Genomic DNA, 21685 nt, shown 5'->3' with positions numbered 1-21685 from the left:
TCCTTTCTTACACTTTCCTGGTCTGAATCTTCTGCTTCTCTGAACAAAGGTTGCAGAAGAATTTATTCAGACATTGCATTTTACTGGTGATTTAATGCTATTTTTTTTCTTTTGTGAGTTAAAAATTATTTGGGTATCCAACAGAAAGATCTTCTCCTTTAGAATTTTGAGTACCTGAATGATTGAAATTTTAGCCATACTCCTACACTCTCATGTTAAGGAAATTGAGTTACATTGAAATTTTTAAGTGGTTTGGACCAATAGAGAAAATACTCTGTATTAATTAATAAGAGGGCCGTGGATTATTTTTTTAAGATTTTTTTTTTCAAGGAGACAGCAATTTTCTGTAAAGGGCCAGTGCTCAGTTTTTGTCATTGTAGCACAAAAGCAGAGAGAAACCATCAACAAATGGGAGTATCTGTGCTCCCACGAAACTTTATGGACAAAGAAATTTGAATTTCATATACTTCTCATGTGTCACAAAATTTTATCCTTCTTCTGATTTAAAAAAATCATTCAAAAACGTAAAAACCATTTCTACCTGGCAAGCCATAGAAAAACAGACAGCGGGCAGGATTTGGCCTGTGGGCTGTAGTTTGCCGACCCCTGGTTTAGGAGATTAAGTATCTCCCCAACTTGAAAGCTCTCACTTGATCAAAATAACTAACTACTATTAGTCTGTTTTCCAATAGTCCCATAATCTTTTCACCATCTAACTCTTGACTGACAAACTGGTCACCTCTCTTGAGACAACCCCATGGATCCGCTATGGCAGCCCAGAGTGCCAGAGAAGACAGCAGGACGGCTGCCATATTGGACCTTCATGGCTCTTACCCCTATGCTGTCATCTTACAAAATGCTTCCCGTATGTTCCAATGATAAAAGTCATAGTCATTTTCTCTAAAACATTTCTCTTAGGAGATCAATTTTTTTTTTAATAATCGAGATTTTCCTTTTTTATTGAATGAAAGATTCTTTAAATTCTAGAGTGCTTTACAGTTTTCAAAAGTTTCACACACATGATTTCATATAATCCCATAATAACCCTTTTCCCCCGCTACCCCTATATTGTTCTTCTCCCCTTCCCTCTCTCCTCTGGTAACCACTAGTTTGTAGGAGATCATTATTTTTAAGTTCAGAGACTTTCAAAGCTTCCTAGGAGTCCAGCTCCCTTCACTCAATATTGATTCTCAAAACTGACAGATGTGTTATTGGTCAGTTGCTCAGCTCTCTTACTACAGGCAGAAATAGGGCCGAGGGATGAGGAATGAACAAGAAAGGCCACTCACATCTCTAATACCTGGAAATAAGTAGTCATCGCTGGATCTGCTAAAATTACAACTAAATGAATATAATTATACTAAGAGATTTATTTATCTCCGTTAACATCTGAAAGTTCTTCTAGGCCGTAAACGGTATTTAAAAATTGTTCTCTGTATATTATTGACTACCAGATTACAGTAATAAACACTGAACTCCTGACGATGGAATTTATAAATATATGGTGCAGATTCTGTGGTGTTAATATAGAAATATCAAATAAAACCTGACAAGGTAAATACAGTATTGCATGTCAAAATGGCTTAAATTGTCGTCCATGGAACACTAGACTTAAATTTGTATGCCGATTGGGTTTTATTATGTTTTTGAAGCTCCCTGGCGACCTGTCTTGCCAGGGCATTTGGAAATGTTAACTATCATAACCAATGAAAAAAAGGCATTAAAAAATCAAACCAGCATAAATCACACAGATTTGCGGTCTGTCATGAGTTGAACCTGAAGATAGCCTTAAATTCCTGCAACGTAATTAAAACATCTTGAGAGTTTAGTTACATGTTAAGAATTTATGCTTTTATGCAGGTGGCATGTGTTAATACGGGTGTGTTTTTGTATTAAGGATTGTGATTAAAGTTTGTTAGGAAAAAATATACAGATGGTGGCACTCGACGTGTTGTTCATATCCTGGTTGTGCTGGAGGGGCGGTGTTGGGTGTCAGGGCTATGAACACAGTTCCTGAGTGTCACTCTGAATATTATGGAATGGAACAAGCCAGATCTGTGTTTGCCTTGAAAGGTATCCAGACTTAATATTATACTTTAAAGACATTCTGAAGCGTTGACTTCAGAATAAGAGCAAACATTCTTTAGGCCTGGACAAACCCGAAAGGAATCACTGAAATCTCCTGTTTCAGGCATACATTTCCATAGTAGTGCTCAATGACAAGTCATTCATTCCCTGTAATCTGACTCTTAGGTGCAGGTCTCCAAAGGCTAAAATGAGGGGTATTTTTGTCTGCTTACCTTGCTATTTGATTGGGTCTCAGTGTATGTAGAAGTACAAAGCTCATCTGTTAAGTTGGATTTACTATTCTCAGCTGGTGTCCATATCCATGCCTAAAGGCTTGTATTGAGATGGGTTGTAAAATCAGCTATCCTGCCATGATTGTTCAATGATCAACTCAGGAGGTTGAGTCTGGCTCCATGAAAATGCATTAGAATTGTATGTGTTAAAACAAACATTACAGGAAAAATTAGTCATCCTTTCCGGAGAAAGTATGCCGGGGAGCCTCGTTCTTGAAGCAACACATGTTTTACAAGGTTGTCTTTCACAAGTTTGACTTGTACCCAATCTTTTGCCTAATATGAGGAAACGAAATCTGACTCGTTGCATCTTTACCTTTAGAAGGACCATTTTGAATTATTTATATTCCTCTTCTTTGGTGGTGATGGCATGGCAGGAGGGGGCATGTTGAATTACAACAAATAGTCGCACACTTAAAAAAGCCTCATCTTTCTCAACAAAGACTTCCTTTCCCTTCATAGAGTAAGAGGAGTGCTGTAAAAAAAAAAAAAAAAAAAAAATACCCGGGAGAGAGAGAATGAATTAAGGCTAGGAACAACTTGATTTTAGGTAGAATTTGAAACAGATGTGTCAGTGATAATTGCTAGACTGTCTAGTCACGTAAACGCTTGTTTATTCAACAATGTAGTATTTGCCTTCCCTGAGATCTTGTGATCTAATGGAGTCGTATAGCATCCCTTCAGAATGCTTGTAAACTGTCAAGTCCCTCTTCTTGGGTTCAGACTCAACACTACCAATGAGAAAAGCCTTAAAGGGTAGAAGTCGTTGTTTTAACAATCTATAGTAGTTGCTAAATGAACTTACTAGTTAGTTGATTTGCTACATTCAATTTCAGAAGTGTTCTCCGATGAATATTCAGTTTTCCATGCTAATTGTTCCCACAGTGAATATTTGAGGATTTATAATGGGAAGGGACTAAGCCATGATGGGTATACAGCAGGTACTCAATACATACTGTGGTTTTGTTACGCTCTCTCCTTGGTAGTAGAATTATTTCCTGCCATGCAGATGCATTCCAGAGGCAAGAGCATGTGCCCGGGCCCAGGAAGGAGCTTGGCCTATGGGCCAAATCTCCCTCACCACCTGTTTTTGTAAATAAAGTTTTATTGGCACACAGCCCTGCCCACTTGCTGACACATTGTCTATGGCCACTTTCTTACTAAAACAGGAGAATCGAGTAGCTGCGACAGAGAGCATATGGCCAACAAAGCCTAAACTATTTACTACCTGGCCCTTTGCAGAAAAGCTTTGCTGACCCCTGTTCTAGACTCGGATGCTGTGCTGTCCAGTAATGTAGTCACAAGCCACATGTGGCAGCTGAGTGTTTGAAATGTGGCCGCTGTGAATCAAGATACGTTATATGTGTAAAACACACACCAGATGCCAAAGACTTAGTAAAAAGAAAGAAAAAGAATGTAAAAGAGCTCATCAGTTTTAAAATATTGATTACGTGTTGAAATAATACTATTTTGGAAATTGAGTTAAGTCAAATATATTGTTAAAATTAATTTTACCTGTTTCTTTTTAATTTTTTTTTTAAAAATATGACTATTAGAAAATTTTAAATGTGACTCCCATTTGTGGCTCACATTGTATTTCTAATGGCACTGCTGGTTTAGAGCCTGGAATTTGGAGGCTATGTGATCTGTACAAAAGGTTGGAAAGAGGGAAGAGAAAACAAACCTTTGTATTAGCAAATATCTTTCAAAAGCAATACAATCTTCTGTTAATTTGGCTATTCCTCATAAGAAGGAATACTCAAAACTAACAGATTAGGATGTCTATGGAAAAAGTTTTAGTTGAATTCTCCCAGAAGACCCTAACTCAGAATTCGAATTGGGAGGTGATCCCGGAAGCATCTGGAAGGGAGAGGGGAGGCGGAACAGAGAAGGAGAGGAAGCGGAAAGAGGGCATGGTCAGGAGCAGGTGATTGCTGTGGGCATCGGGCTCCTACAAGTGCGGGCGCTTGGGAGATTTTCTGAAACACGACTCAGAGTGGTCCCACCTGGAGGTGAGGAAGCTGGGCAGTTCATCCACCGACTGCCAATAGTTGCTGGCTGAGGGCTGCTCCTAGGGGCATCAACCTCCCTTCTCCTCCCCAGCACCCCCGCCTGCCCTGCCTGGGGCCAGAAAAAGCCCTGGAGCCTGAAGGAACAGGTGCTTGCAGCAAAAAGCCACCAGCAAGCTTGAGAATGGTGACTGCCTGAGGCATGGGGTTGGCCCCCGTAGTGTCTGGTACTGACACCAAACAATGTTTCACCCTAGAATTCATGATTTCTTCCACAAGCATTTGTATAGTTCCTGGTGTGTGTTCATTTTCTCCTCCGAACTGAACAATAGCATAAATGGGTACATTTGTTGTTGCTACACATCATGGATGGGAAAACTGAGCCCAAGCGTCATTTGTCCAGGAGAATTCAGCTGGGGTCGTGGCCCCGGGCTCCTCACTCTACGTGTGTGGCCACTCATGCCTGACTCCTTGGACTTCTACAAAGTTCAGCTCCATAAGGAGATGGAAATGTATTGATGTTTTCGAGGTGAGAACAGGAAACTAGAACTTTTTGGGGGGGTACTCTGTAGAATTCCTTAGATATCCATAGGGAAGTAGATACTTATATCCACTTTAGTCCCAAGACTCTGATGCCAAAAAATGTTATCTCTCGTTTGCACAAGGCACAGTCAAAATCAAGGGGTTATAGGACCTGCCGATCACCACACAGGATGTTAGTGATACAGTTAAATTCGAGAAAACTCCACAGAAGTCCCCGTAGTGGCAGCTTATGGGTGCGTGGTTCATTGAGGGCTGGATTTGGTTACCTGCCCGTTACCCGGGCTCTCTTGAAAAGTGTTGTTAGTCCCTTTGGTACCTCTTGGAAACAAGTCTCTCTCTCAGCTTCATTTCCCTTTATTATACTTCTAAGTGACTTGGTAATTCTTTGCGGACTTCGGTAACACTTGTACTATTTAAATTTGAATAACCCCAAAGGATCTAGATAGGTCAATGTGTTTAAACCACAGGCTTTAGTCTGCATATTAGTTGATTAAAAACAGATTTTATACATGATGTATCCTTAATAAAAGGAGAGAAAAGCAAGCAGATGTTTGTAAAGTCTAAATGTGTTAGATTATATTTATTTGGATCTCTTGCTGACTAGCTTAAGTCATACCTATGACAATTGAACTTTAAACAGTTTTCATGATGTATTTCCCTGGTAATTTCCTGCTCTGAAGGGTCAGCCAAAAAGAAAAGTAAAAGGATTCCCTAAGACGAACATACAAAAAGAAGTTGACAAATATACCGTAAAGTGGTCATATCTAAGTCAAAGACACTGAATAATGGAAGGCGTCGAAACTATTCTCTAGTTTCGGACCATAAAGTGGTTGCACTTTGTTTAATTCAAACAGTAGAAAAACATTTGGGTTTTGTGCAGGTGGTAAAGAGCTTTGAAAGCAAGTTTTTCGTTGATGCAAACATGAGGTCATTAAGTTGCACCTAAATCACTCTGTCTGGTTCATTCTCTGACTTTTTGTGGTATCCCACCCTTCAAGGGAGAAACGATTCTTTTTCTCCCTTAAAATATTTATATTTGAGACCCTTTGAGTGTCTCGAAGTCGAAATGGAAGATTTCCTGTTGATCTTCCGGTTCAGATGAAATAACGCCCCAAACCTCCCTCTGAATTCTGAACACATGAGAATTACAGATAAAATATTTTAAAATGGATTTTAAAGAATAATAACCAAGCTTAAACATAAGTGGAAAGTCTCCGAGGATCAGAAATGAAAGGAAATGCAGACATGAGAGGGGGGAAGAGGGAGGGGGCAGTGGGGACCTGAGGGGAAACATGGTGGAATATATCCCGCATGTGGCAGCAGAAATTAACACAACATTGTAAATCAACTAGACGTCAATAAACGAAATTTCAAAAATTTTTGATGTTCTGAAGGAACAGGGACTAGTTCTAGATTCTTAAGGAGGACCGTGATATGAAAAATGTAGCATTCGAGGAAATTTGATCTGGCATTGATAGGTTGATAGGCAAAGAATAGAAGCGTGTACAGTGAAATGTACTATGAGTAAACGTGTATGATGAGAACTTCTTATCAATGCCTATAAATGACCATAGTGTCATCAATAGTTGGACAGTTCAGACCTTCTTCCAACGGACTGACCTCAGCCTGCCCATAAGATGGTAAATTCTAAAAATCCAACAGTAGTTGATTTGATGTGGGAATATATTCCTTCTATTATTGCCATTTCTGATTCAGGTAAAGGAATGAGAAATTCAATTACCTCTTTTCTCCCTCGTTCACAACCTGGAAATAACCTATGACTAATTATTCAGTGAAATATGCCTGAGTTCGTACAGGAAGCAGGAACAAAAAGAGTGAGATCTGAACATTTTGAAAATAATCTTTTACACTGTGACTTTTCAAAATCCAGTTTAAATCTATAAGTACTTGAAACTGTGTAGATTTCATTGAGATTTCTTTTAAAATGTATCCATTTTCCTGAGTATGAGTAATTTTGTATATACTAAAGTATTAAAAGTATGCAGAATAATATTTTCCTCTCTTTTTTTTCAACAGCAAAACTTAGAGAGTAACCTCACCAACCTTATTAAGAGGAACACGGAACTGGAGACGCTCTTGGCTAAACTCATCCAAACATGTCAACATGTGGAGGTGAGTATCTCTGTGTGCTATTTTTCATATGAAAACTGCTTGATCACGGTTTTTATACCCTCACCCTTTATATTTCTCCAATGGGAATCTTCTTAAAGTCAGAGTTTTTGCAGAAGCCAGATATCTAACATGGATGAAATTAGAAGGAACTAGAACCTTCGAGAATCTCTCCCCATCCACTGCTTTGCTCTGCCCCTGCTCCTATCACAGCTCTCCCTGATCCAGCTTTCCTTAGCATTCCTAATCTTGTAGATTTGAATCACTCTTACAAAGAACAGCCCAAAAAAGCACTATTTAAAAGGTGTTGTATTAGTTTCTGAGGGCTGCTGTAACCAATCACCACAAACTTGGATGGCATAAAACACAGACATTGATTCTCTAGCCATTCTGAAGGCCGGAAGTCCAAAATCAAGGTGTTGGCAAGGCCTTGCTCGTTCTGAAGGCTCTTGGGGAGTGTCCTCTCATGCCTCTTCCCACCTCCTAGTGGATGCAGGCAATCCTTGGTGTTCCTTGGCTTGTGGCTGCATCACTCTAATCTCGGCCTCTGTCGTCACGTGGCCTCCTCCCTCTGTGTCTCTGTGTCTGTGTCCAAATCTCCTTCTTACAAGGACGCCTGTCATTGGATTACGCTCCACCCTACTCTAGTATGAACTCACTTTAACTTGATTCCATCTGCAAAGACCCCATTTCCAAATAAGGTCATATTTACAGATACCAGGGGTTAGGACTTGGACATGCCTTTTCTTGGGGGGGATACAATTCATCCCACTACAGGTGTGTATTAAATACATCTTGGCTGTCAGATATGTTTCCATGAAATTGACCACAACTGCAGCATGTTGGGATTAAGTCAAGAGCATGCAGGCAGCACTGACAGCAAGGGCGAGTTGCAGAACCCAGATCTTTCTAACCCTCCGCTTAGAACAGATTCGCTTTTGGCAATGATCCTTCGAGGGACCATTTGGAGCCTTGCTGATTTAACAACATTGTAAATAATAGTGAACAAGCATAATGTTTTCATTATAGGGTGAAGTGAATATGTATTATAGAATTAAACGGATGAACAAAAAAATGATCCATGTGCTATATTTCATTTTTATGATGTGATAGCATTTGATGTTTAGGACCATAAGAAAGAATTACTTCTCTTCAGTTAAAAAAAAAAAAAAGAAAGAAAAGAAAAAATTATCTGTGTTGTATGGCAAAATCTTACAAATGCATTATGGATTAGGTGATTATTTCATTCAGTTTCAGCTAGTTACTTCTTAAAGCATTAGTGTCTGGTTTCTATTATGGCCTTTAGTGATTTCAGAACAACTGTCTTGCTCCTAATGCAATAATAGTATGGCTTGAGCTTACGAAAATGCTGTTCATCCTAACATGTAAAATTACATTCTGTAATGTTCAATAATTTCAAATGATAGATAGATGTGTCATTCACAAAATTTACAAGCAGATTCTATTTTTATTTCAAAAGATTAGGTATTTAGTTGACATACAGGCTTTTAAAATAAAGCTATTACTGAATTGATTGCAGCAGACTTTCAAATAGACACGTACATGCCATTAGAAGTTATTCTAGACAAAGAGTAAAGAATATTCATTCCATTCACTGTTATTATTTCTGTATAAATCCTTTGGAATGGAAAGAAATGTGTGTGGGTGAATAAACTTGGTATTTAGGAAATTGATTCTAGGTAAAAGTCAAAGAAAATTATAAGTAGAAAAATAATGATACCAGCAGTACCTATTTTTACGTGTTCCCTTATTCATAGTTATTCATATTCTCAAAGTATAATTTTTTAAAATTGAGCATCTAAATCTCATATAATAATCGAATGAGTCTGCCTCGAAATTTATTTAATCTTTGATGAAGGAATAAGCAAGATGATAAAGCTGGCTTAAAGGAGGATTCGTATCAGAAACTGATACGTACAAACATGGGGGTTGGGAGGTAGTAGTGAGAAAAGAATGCGAGAGTAAGATAGCTAAATTCAATGCAAAACTGGTTGGTGACCTAAGGGGCAATAAAATCATTACATTTGAGCAAAATAAGTTGCATACCATCAGTTTTCTCTAAGTTAACATTTAACTTTGCAGAGACTAAGCCCTCATCAATAGTAAATAGAAAGTCAAACTCTGTTACACCCCAGCCTGGAGAGTCAGATGACCCTTCCTTAGGCTGGCTTCATGGAGTCTGCCCTAGTATGACACCAGAAGGACTCAGTCTTCTTTTTGCCTTATTTCCAAGATGTGGATAATCTAGCTTAAGCTGACTTTCTGCTCTTCCTGTTCTGGACACTGTTGATCTCTGAGCTGTGTCCACTAAACACATATTTCTGCGTGAGGGTGTCAACTTTTGCCTGAGGTCAGTTACTTCGGTTTGGTAAGTGGTCGCACTAGTTCATTCCATTAATGCGTGGGGAGTGTCCTCCGTGTGTGTGTTGCCCTGTGCTAGGTGGAAAGGACCCTGCCCACACGGAGCTTACTATATCAACTAAGGTGAAAGAGCAAGACCAAATAGAAGAACGAATTGCCATGAGAGAGGTGGGGATTATATACTTTGGAATTTCAGAGAAGTGAGAAACTTCTTCCAGCTGGGGGAGGTAGTACACGATCTGAGGCTGCCTTCAAGGGTATGTAACATTCGGGCCTGTGGAGACGCGGGAGGGAGAGGCTCTGCTTGCAGGGCAAACCAAGGCATGGGGATGGAAAAATGTATGTACACAAAGCCAGGAGTTCATTCTATAGAAATAGAAAGTGTTTGAGGATGGATAAGTAGGAACTGGCTTTGGAGAGATGAGGGTTCAGTGGACTTTAACATTGCATCTGAGTTTAAACTTTATTTGGTTTTGAAGGTTTTAGTGAGGGCTTGAGGAACGCTGTGTAAATTTCACAGTTACAATTAGCATCCCTAACTCTTTTCAGGAAATGATATTTTTGGTTATTGGGAAAATAGTATGGACATCTTGATGCAAAACGATCACACATCCAAGGGAAAATGTCCCAGCAGTAGTAAACTCCAAAAAAGGTGGTGGGGTTTGTTCGGCACCAGCATGACAGTCTTTTAAATCAGTGCAGTGGAAAAGAATTTCCTGGTTCACATCCTAGGTTCCTAGACCTTATTTCTTCCTTTTCCTCTTCCTGAAGGTGTCCTTGTGTTCGGGTATGAGCATTCCAGGGGAAAATAATCCCTGTGCCAGCTGGAGCTAAAAACACTCAAAGCCCAGAGGCAACTCTCAATTGTTGTAAATGAAATCAATGAATTCCCACCAAATCCTGAGGAAATGCCACATCCTTATAAGTCCACACCTCCTTCCTGGGATTCACTTCTGCTTTTCTTTAGAATGAAAAGAGTCTGAAGGTCTCCCACCCCCATCCCCATTGTTTTCATAGCTTGTTTTTAAACAAGCAAGTGAAATAGCTTTTTGATAGTAAGTACCAAATTTTTTTAAAACTAGAGGACAGAGGGTATGAGGCCAAGGCAGTCTAGGACTCAGAGATAGAAGCATTGAAAAGGCAACAAAAGGCAACATCAGGTCAACTCCCACGCAATGTTTGTGTAATTTGGTGGGATTCTAAAAATTAGTGGGTTTTAGGCAGAGTTTTGTTTTCTGCAAGAGAAGAATGCAATAGAAAATTGCCTTGGGTTGAGTTTGGAGTTAGTTATGGGGTGTAGAACGAGTCCATGAAAAGTGGTCAAAATTTGGATCAGCTGTAGCACTTCACATTTTTAGATCATATATGGACTATTTCTCTTCGTCATCTCGTCTTCCTCCCCATTTTCTTTTAAAAATCAGAGGACCTAGTTTATTAGCTAAGCAAATACTTAGAATCAATGACGGATATCATATTCTCCACACATTCTGAGAATCAAATTCTTTCACAGGGAATACAATACCCAGATATGCAATAGATACTCATTTTGGGAATTACAGGTAACCAGTAACTAAATCCACAGTGAGATGGTAGAGAAAAACTATGAAAGGATGTCTAATTGCCGTAGCATTTTGGAGAAGATAAAGGCTCAGCTGACTTCACCGTCCTTGCCCAAGCTCATCCTAGCAGGCCATTCTCTAAGCCAGCATCCTGTCAAAGTCCTGGCTTTTTAGCTCCTTTGGCTTATCTTGCTTTGTTTATAATCACTTTTTTGTGTCCTTTTGCCGTTGATTTTCATACCAAGTCTTTAAGTTATTTTTTTTCTTTTCTTTTAATAAAATAGCTTAAGAAATGGTAAAAACTGGTTTGGGAAAACAGATGAGGGTCTGTAAAAGAATTTCTCAGCCATTCACCAAGCTCTAAAAAGCATTCAAATGTAAACTTTGAAATCAGGAAAAAATTGCTGGGTTAAAAGAAAGATGAACCTTTATGTTTAAATTCATTTTGTTGTGTAGTTTTATGTCAAAGCATTCTCTGTCTATGGAAACCTTGGCAGTTGCTCCATCTAGAGCCACTGGATTAAGACCACCATCCGAACACCAAAGGTGCTGCTGTTTGTATCTTGTGGACAGATGTCTGATCTTGGATGACGTGTATCCTGCTAGGGACCAACTTGAACGTCCAAAGTCCGTGATCCACTGTCGCTTGCAGATAAGGGTTAGATTCCCACCCCACATATGAGCCCTTGTGGAATAAGGATAATGTGATACTGCAAATATGGTGGCATTCAGAAACTGGATTATGAGAAGCCACTGTGGTAAAGATTGGTCTCTTAAGTTTAAGTCTTAGGATTCTCAGGACAAAGGAGAAAAGGGACTCTTGGACTACACAGAAGTTCATCTTCTCTGGAGAGGATTCTTTTTTTTTTTAATTCAAGTATTGTTGATTTACAATGTTGTGTTAATTGCTGCTGTACAGCAAAGTGATTGGGTTATGCATATATATACATTCTTTTTTTAAACATATTCTTTGCCATTATGGTTTATCACAGGATACTGAATATAGTTCTCTGTGCTATACAGTAGGACCTTGTTGTTTATCCATCCTGTATATAAAAGCTCGCATCTGCTAACCCCAACCTCCCACTCCACCCCTCCCCCAACCCCCTCCCCCTTGGCAACCACCAGTCTGTTCTTTATGTCCGTGATTCTGTTTCATAGATAGGTTCATTTGTGTCGTATTTTAGATTCCACATATAAGTGATATCGTATGGTATTTGTCTTTCTCTTTCTGACTTACTTCACTTAGTAGGATTACCTCTAGTGGCATCCATGTTGCTGCAAATGGCATTATTTCATTCTTTTTTATGGCTGAGTAGTATTCCCTTGTATATATCTACCACATCTTCTTTATCCATTCATCTTTTGATGGACATTTAGGTTGTTTCATGTCTTGCCTATTGTGAATAGTGCTGCTATGGACATAGGGGTGCATGTATCTTTTTGAATTACAGTTTTGTCCGAATATATGCCCAGGAGTGGGATTGCTGGATCATCTGGTAATTCTATTTTCAGTTTTCTGAGGAACCTCCATACTTGCAACAACTTACATTCCCAGTGTAGGAGGGTTCCCTTTTCTCCACATCCTCTCCAGCATTTGTTCTTTGTAGACTTTTTAATGATGGCCGTTCTGACTGGCATGAGGTGGTACCTCATTGTAGTTTTGATTTGCGATTCTCTAATAATTAGCAATGTTGAACATCTTTTCATGTGCCTATTGGCCATCTGTATGTCTTCTTTGGAGAAATGTCTATTTAAGTCTTCTGCCAACTTTTGGATAGTGTTGTTTGTTTTTTTGTTGTTGAGTTATATGAACTGTTGTATATTTTGGAAATTAAGCCCTTGTTGGTCACATCACTTACAAATGTTTTCTCCCATTCTGTAGGTTGTCTTTTCATTTTGTTTGTGGTTTCCTTTGCTGTGCAAAAGCTTGTAAGTTTGATTAGGTCCCATTTGTTTATTTTTGTTTTTATTTCTATTGCCTTGGGAAACTGACCTAAGAAAACATTGGTACAGTTTATGTCAGAGAATGTTTTGCCTATGTTTTCTAGGAGTTTTATGGTGTCATGTCTTATGTTTAAGTCTTTAAGGCATTTTGAGTTCATTTTTGTGTATGGTAAGAGGGTGTGTTCTAACTTCATTGATTTACATGTGGCTGTCCAACTTTCCCAACACCACTTGCTGAAGAGACTGCCTTTTTCCCGTTGTATATTCTTGCCTCCTTTGTCGAAGATTAATTGACCGTAGGTGTGTGGGTTTATTTCTGGGTTCTCTATTCTGTTCCATTGATCCATATGTCTGTTTTTGTGCCAATACCATGCTGTTTTGATTACTGTAGCTTTGTAGTATTATTGTCTGAAGTCTGGGAGGGTTATGCCTCCTACTTTGTTCTTTTTCTTCAGCATTGCTTTGGAGATTCTGGGTCTTTTATAGTTCCATATGAAGTTTAGGATTATTTTTTCTAGTCCTGTGAAAAAATGTCGTGGGTAATTTGATAGGGATCATATTAAATCTGTAGATTGCTTTGGGTAGTATGGCCATTTTAACAATAGTCCTCCAATCCAAGAGCATGGGATATCTTTCCATTTCTTTGAATCATGAGAAGATTCATTTTTGACTACTGCATGTGTTTAATGGCTTTGTATCCAGTTTACTCAACCAAGGTTGCTAAAATTGACAACTCATGAAGCAAATTTAGCTTTTCTCAGTGGAGATTAAATTTAACTGTTTATTAAGGTAGTATGTAACACATACTTGAATGTCTCCCCTTAGATTCAGTGCTCTTGCCTTAAAAAAAATTGATTCATAAAGGGCATTGGATCCTGTTTCCTTCTTAGTTATATTCATGAAGAATAATGAGAAGACATCAGTAGAACGGCTTCCAATATTTTGGAATAAGAGATGAATCTTATGAATGAATGAATATAAGGCTTAATTAGTTTGGTATTGCTTTCAGAATAACATTCCCAAATTTCAGCTTTGAAACTTTTTCTAAAACATGATCCAAACCTTTTATCATCTATAGTCTTTCCAATTGGATGGAATGAACTATTGTGTCAGATTCAGAATCCTACCAGGTGGTTTGTATTGGAGCATGATCACGTGTACCTGCCTCTGAAGACAATCCCTCTTACATATTTGAATTTAGCAATGCAGATTTCCAAGGCTAATACTTAGATATGAAATAATCTGCCTTAATTGGGGAGGCCAAATGGTTGAGCAGTAGGAATGAAGAGCGAAGACATGGTTTTACTGACATATCTTAATGTAGTTTCTCCCCATAACACAGGAATTCTTTATCATGTCTCCTCTACCCTATTCCACACACAACCTTCTTGCCTTGAAATATTTAGATGCTTGATTAGAGCAGCAGAGTTGTTTCTGGTGTGATATAAAGAATAATAAGAATGGGCCATGAAAATTTTTTAAATTGCCATCATAGTTCTAACTCAGCTTTCACTTGAGATGGTGGTAGTTGGAGGGATCCAGGTGAGAGAGTCAGAGGTGTGAAAGGAATGATCCCAGATGAGAAGGTGACTGTATGGTAGAAGACTGAGTCCCATTATTGCTCCTGTGCCTGCCATCCAGAGACAAGTGTGATTCCCACCCATCAATCCATCATTTTGTTACTGAACCAGCCTCTTTTGTTTCTGGGTCTTAATATCTAGTTTATAAATCAGCTATACTCCAATAAATTTTTTTTAAAAAGAAGAAAAAAACCCAGCAAGGTCCTACTGTATAGCACAGGGAACTATATTCAATATCTTGTAATAAACCATAATGGAAAAGAATATGAAAAAGAATATAGATAGATAGATAGATAAAACTGAATTACTTTGCTGTACACCAGAAACTAATACAACATTGTAAATCAACTATACATCAATAAAAGTTTTTTAAAAATATCTAGTTGAAATTATTTTTCTCAATATAAAATTGCTTTTTGTGATAATCAAGCTGAAATTATCTCTGTATATAAGATCATGAGAAACACAGGACACATCATCTTTTACCTTTATTCAACTGACTTCTGTTTTTAATTGCTAAATGTTGTAGGGAAAACTGAAAAGCTTTGTTCTAATTTTGAAACTCGCCAGCAAAATAGATGAGTCACGCATATCAAATGTTTGTTAACAAGAGCGCAATTGTAGCCCTGGCTATTTTTGTTTGAAACAGAAATATGAAAATTTAAATTCAGCTATTTAAAAAGCCTGAGGCTACCCCTGAATGTACAAGGCTTTCAGTGAGGACCAACACAAAGATTTTTACAACCAAGTGAGGTAACTTCCTGGCCTAGGAGTTTATGATAGAGCTTTTACTGTGCTTTTAAAAGTATTTTCACTAGATATAACAGCAGGTTCATATATATGAGGTGATGAAAACTATCGTAGTAGCCTAATTCTCTGACTTGGCAAGCTTGGCGTTAGGCTGTGCTAAGTTCAAGGATACCTTCCATCTATTTACCCAGGTTAGGAAGATGGTGCCTTGTCCGTTCTTGCAGGTGTTAGAGATGATTACTGTATCAAGTGGGTACAGTTCCACAGCAAGGTGTAGACTGTGGTGTAGGGAAAGCAGAAATGGTAGGACTTATGCAAATGTATATGAAAAACGATAACGACCACTTGACAAACTCCTACTATAACTTCCTGACTTCAATATCCTAATGGCCCTTTGAGGTAAGTGGCACCACAGAAATGTGACTTGAAGCCAGACAGAACAAGAATCAGCCAGTAAAGACATGGGTTGAATCCAATCAAGTAGTAAAGCAACTGGAGTGGTTACCCGACCTCAGCTACCCAAACCAGGTGGTAGAGTTGAAAGACATGATTAAAAATTCCTAGGGGGAATTCTCATGACCAGAAACATTCCCATCTGCTGGGGAATTGGAAACCTTGTCCAACCCGTGATAGCGAGGGCCCAATGGGTATACATCAGTGGTACCAGTAGAACCAGTGAGCCTTCGGGTCTTGTGAATTATCCTCAAATCTTTGACTGTTAATCCTTGACCTGGTAACCTCAACTTCTTTGAGATGACCAGTTTACTTCCTTAAGTAAATAAAGTTCTTTTTTCCCTCCTCCCCTGGAAGTTTGAGAATGATGTTAAAAAAAAACCAAAAAAAAACCAAAAAAAAATGAAAACCTAAATAATAGCCATAGAATCAATATTTTGGGGTACAGTTTAGGACTAAAACATACGTTTGTATTTTAAGGGTTTGTAGCATTAAAGAGAATATGCCATACTCCAGAAATTTGACAGGTTAGCTTTGAGGTTCTAATCTGAAACATGTAATTTATTTTAGACCTCTGATTTTAAGGTGAAAGTGTAAAATCGTTTGTTTCAAGCCAATGTTAGAATGTTCACTAGAACTTGAGTTTCACTACATTTGTAAGTTTTTATTAGATTTCTAAGAGCTACATAAGGACTTGAGAAGGTTTACCTTGTTAGGGTTTTAATTTTGTCCCGTTAAGCATTTAAAGTGGTTATAAAGTAAATTGCATATGTTACATTTATAAACACAACTTAAAATGTTACAGGAATTTGGTGATAAAAATCTGAACTATGATTACCTGAGGGGGTGAAAATTGACTGGAAGAGGGGCTTGAGGATACTTTCTGGGGCGATGGAAACATATCTTGATTAAGCTGTTGGTTAGGTTGGTTATCAAAACCCGTTGAATTATCCCTTAAGATTTATTTATGCATTTCCCTGTATGTAAGTTTGACCTCAATTCTTAAAATGTGTACTGGAACTTAATCAACTAATATATAGATGGAAGTGACTGTTTAATGGAGTTGAGTCTGTTCAACTTGAGTTAATCAAACATTGATTCAGGGACCCCTGAGAGTGATTATCCTTGGTTTCATAAAATTTCTTGAATTTATGAATAGAATAATGAGATCCATAATTTCAACTTAAAAGCTTAAGGAGAACTGCATAGTGATTTGTTGATATAGGTACAGTCCTTGGGCAAGAATCCTCATGATTTTTAAGTGCATGTCTCTTCCCTCTCCTAGTTGGTTGGACTCGTTGGGAAGCAGGACAGTATCTTTCTTTTCCTTAGAAAATGACCAGATAGCCACTTGGAATTAAGTGGAGGGAAACACTTTTAAACACCTCCACAGATGTAGTATGGATAATCAACCTAGGTCTGAAGATGGTGACATTTTCGATATCAGACTCACATGACACACACACACACACACACTCACACACACACACACACTGCAGCCTCAGAATCAGAAACTGACAGACATCTGAATTCTACGGTCTTTCCTCTTCTCTTTCAAACCAGATTAGATTGACTTTTCACTGTCCTTTTGGCAAAGCCCATCTTGAACAGCAACAGTGCTCTCCAGTTTCCCTCCCATCTCCCCTCCTCCTCACTTCATAACTTTGACTGCCACCACAGTTTCAGAAGAGAACCCTGGGAAAGTAAGTAAGCCTGGCTAGCTTCAAAGAGAGATGGTGCAGACCCACTAGGTGAAAGACGCAAAGGAAGTCAGTTAGAAGAACATGAGGTCTAGGAAAGACCACACCCCCAACCCCGCCAGAGTTAAGCCTCCCAATTCACTGTTCAGTTGAGATATAATGGGAGCCACATATGTAATTTTAAATTTCCAAGTAAACATAGTTTTTAATAAGTAAAACCAAATAGTTAAAATTAATTTTACTAGACAGTGTATTGGACCTGATATATTCAAAACATCATTTCAACATGTGATCAGTACAAGAGTGATTAATGTACGTGTTTCATCCTCACGGCCCATCTCAGCTCACACTAGCCACATGTCAAGTGCTCAGAAACCGCAAGTGGCTAGTGGCTGTCATACTGGACCCCACGGTGCTAGAACTTCTGTAGCCCACGGTTTAGCCATGGCTAATTATGTGTGCACGTGGCATGTTTGCTAATTGTTTTCTAGTGCAGTCATTTTCTCGAAAAGGCAAAGTTCCCTTTCTAGCGTGGCAGGCACTCAACAAGTCCATAGGATTGCTTCGTGTATTATCACTTGTACAACGGTGACATCCTTCTCATTCAGGGAGGGATAAGGGCACGCGCGTTTCCTCTTACTTTGGTTCCTTAGCTACTAAGACTATTGCAAAGATCTCTGGAGACCAGTAGCTTTCGCCACGTGTACTCTAAAACTCAGAACTGAGAAGCAGGGACTGCATCAAAAGTTGAGTTTGCTGGCAGAATCAGAATAATCACTGCATTAAGATTTGTGTGGTTCCCAGTTTTATAAATAGAGTTTGCAAGGGGAGAGTGTCGGCTTGTTTATTTTTGGTGCAAAATGTTCCTTCTTTTAGCGTGTTATCTGGAAATGATGATGGCAAAGAGATGATCTCCTAGAGGAAGGTGGTTTCTTTTGTATCTCTGACATAGCCTCTATCTAACCTTAACGAAAAGCATGGCTGCCTCAGTGAACAATGGAAACAAATGCCCGTAGACAGTGAGTGCACACACGTGCTAACCTGGAGTCGGGCCCTGACTACTTCAACAAAGGGTTGCTTTAATTTTGGCAGAATAAAGTGCTTTTTTCCTTCTGTTTTTCATGACATGGCCTTAAAGAATTCCTCATATTTGTGGTCTCAAAAAAATGACAACTATGCTCATGAGGCCTGCCTTTAAGTGTTCTATTAAACAATAAGAGGGCTTTGTTCTTGGTAATAAAATTAAAGCAAGCAGTGTTTCCATTACCTGGCAGGATGCCACCTCCTTGCCACCCCCTGATCCTGACAAACATAAACAGAGCCTTCTGTTGCCCAGGTAGGAAGGTGAGAAGGCAACATCTGTCAGGTTTGTGTATAGAAATACAGCTGACCTTTCAGATAATGGGGGGGGGGGCGGGAAGAGGGAGAGGGAGAGAAGCACTTCTTCGTGTGATCCCTAACTCAAGTGTTTACAATTCAGTTTTACTGCAGAAGATTACATATTGAACCTTAAAGCTGTAAAGCCAGTAATAATTTCACAGTGAGTTGAAATGATGGAAAAGTGACGGGTCTCTAGATAAAGAAATATATGTATTTTAGTCTGACTCATTAGATTTCATGCGTTTTCTTTTCCAGGCAACTTTGTTGCTGGAATTTAGACCCATTGCTCAGATTTAGACCCATTCACGGTCAGTTGCAAATGGAAGTTTGTAGGTGGATTGTGGCCCCAAGGTTAGGACTGATCAAGGTTAAGATAGAAAGTGCTGTCGGATACAAACTCTGTGTAGCTCTGCAATTAGTCCTAAGTCACTGGAGCTACATATAGGACAGACTGGACGACTGTGACACCAAGTGTCCTCTGACCTCCATGACAGCTCTTCTTGAAGAAACATCCAGATGGCAGTCCCCCGTAACGCTCTAGCACCCCTTTCTAACTGTCAGTGCCAGGCCCGTAACGCGCTCCCCAGTCCCGTGTCTGCCGGCCTGAGAGCTTCCAGCTGCAAGAGGCTAAGACTCTGCCTGGGGGCTTTTCCCACCCCACCCCAGTTAATTCCGGAGAGGAGTTCATGCCCACCCACCCCCAACAGGCTTCAACCAGCCACTGATGGGAGATAGTAGATAAATACCCCTCTTCTTCCCCATCAGCTGGAAACAGTGTTCTGCACCATTTCCCAAAGTTACCCATTGGGATTCATCTCCATTTGACCACAGTGGCCTTGGTAAAAGCACACTTGACTGGCTTCATACGTTTCCTCCTATCTCACTTCCCCACACCCCTACTGGTATTTCCTGGTGACAACTAGTACTTCAGCCCGGTCTCATGCTCCGCTCCAAGGGGAACAGAGCCACAGACCTCCCTTCAAACGGAATGATAGCACCAAATCCATTTTCCCCGTTGTGACCGTAGCTCAGTTGTTCGTTTTCTCTAAACTCTCCCTTTCACTGTATTTGAATAAATATGAATATTAAACACTGGGCATCAAAAAAATATTTAGAAATCAACCTCCCAGCTTCTGCTGCTTATTCTAGAGTGACAACAGCCAGGCAAGATGGTTCATAGATAGTGCTTGTGGATACATCAGAAAGCCAGAACGAAGCTTGACATTTTCCAGTTATACTTCCAAGTGCAAGTCTAATCAGTGACATAATCAAGTCTATTTCACTCACGGTCAGGAAGACCAAAGAGCCGGCATCCAACCCTTGTTCTCCATAACTCTGCAGGAGAGCAGATAGCACCCACCCTTGAGTAACTCGAGCCTGAATAGGAGTCCAACTTTGTATTTTTCCAGTCCATTGCTATTCAGGAATCATGGCACAAGAACTAAAAAGAATGCCACTTAATGAGAAATGACATGTAAGATTGAAAATGAGTAATGGAAGGTCATGGGATAGAAGCTTCCTCTTTCCATCAGAAATGACTTCCCTTCCCTGAAACATATCACCTCCATCCTCCCCGGCATTCAACCGTCCTCTTCCAGAAGTTACTTTTTAGCTCTGACCACGACGTCTAAAAGCTGATTTTTGCCAAATACATTGGTTCAGAATCACTTCATAGAAAGTAGCACTTTCCAGAAACTTTATGAAAAGACTCGATAGAGACAAGTGCCCATGACAGATTAACAGTTTTTTTTTTTCCATTCTGTGTGCCCAACCCAAACGGAAGGGTGTAGAGCACTTGTGTTATAAAGTGTGTAATTAGTAAGAGAAAGGAAGGGAGGAGTTTATTGTTTTTGAATGAATTATGAGCAACACCTTCCATTCTGCTTCTTCATTTTGGAACAGCTTTGAACAGAGTTACCATGAAACACAAAAAGAGAAGTCAGTGGCATTCATGCCAAGAATGTAAGATTGAAGTTACTTGAGTGTAGTCCGAGAAACACCTCAGGGAAGAGCGGCATTTGGTATATAACTGGGACAGAAGTTGGCAGGACATGGTGGGCAAAGTAAAAACCATACTGCAAGTTATGTTTTCATTTTCAAATTGAAATCCTATGAATTCAGTCTTTGGATCTGTTCATGCCCTGAAGGAAGAAAACTATTATTTATCAAGCACCTATTAAGTGCCAGAGAGTTTACAGATATTTTCACTGAAAGTATGCCAATGAGAAAACATTCTCACAGAAACTCAACACATTTTTCACACCTGCAACTCTTTCACTCCAAAGCCCAAAGGCTCCAAACTCCATAGACTCTTTTCCTCTGTGCTAGAGGTTGGCAAACTATGCCCCTAGAGCCAAATCTGATTTGTCACCTGTGTTTGTAAGTAAAGTTTTATTGGGACGCGGCCACACCCATTTGGTTACGTATCATCAGCGGCTGCTTGCATATGACAACGAGGGCATCGAGGAGTTACAACAGAGACCTGGTCCACAGAGCTAAAATATTTACCGTCTAGCCCTTTACAGCAAAGTTTCCCAACTCTTGCGCCACATCATGGAAGACTCCTCTCCAACCCTCACCTCCCGTTGCATCAAGAAGGATGCGAAATACATTCGGGATTTGAAAGTAACTCAAAAATTCCAGAATTAGTCCTCCTGTTATAGCTTCCAAAGCTATTGTTTTGGTGAAAGATGATGAAGGATACAAGTTTTGATTCATGCTAGAAAGTCCCCAGGTAATTGGCACAGGCCAAATGGTCCTAGAACATCAAGTGTTGATTCTATATGGACATTCCAGATAAACAGAGCTTCTTAACCGTAGTGGTAGTTAACATTTATTGAGTAATTATAATGTGCCAAGCATTTCTCAGTGGCTTTTCATGTACTAATTCAT

At 39.3% G+C, this 21685-nt stretch overlaps 1 protein-coding gene across 4 annotated transcripts in view; it reads left to right on the top strand.

Annotated features, from left to right (window-relative positions):
* MID1 (midline 1) overlaps window positions 1–21685 on the top strand; it is a 381356-nt gene that overhangs the window by 285811 nt on the left and 73860 nt on the right. For all 4 annotated transcript variants that reach the window (XM_057538393.1, XM_057538394.1, XM_057538392.1 and 1 more), the window contains exon 3: window positions 6950–7045. In XM_057538393.1, coding sequence (XP_057394376.1) covers window positions 6950–7045 — 96 coding nt within the window. The remainder of the gene's footprint in view (window positions 1–6949; window positions 7046–21685) is intronic.

The sequence above is a fragment of the Balaenoptera acutorostrata genome, chromosome X, assembly GCF_949987535.1.
Source record: "Balaenoptera acutorostrata chromosome X, mBalAcu1.1, whole genome shotgun sequence".
NCBI lineage: Eukaryota > Metazoa > Chordata > Mammalia > Artiodactyla > Balaenopteridae > Balaenoptera > Balaenoptera acutorostrata.
The sequence above is the reverse complement of the archived record's forward strand: the minus strand, read 5'-3'. Positions and strand labels throughout refer to the sequence as shown.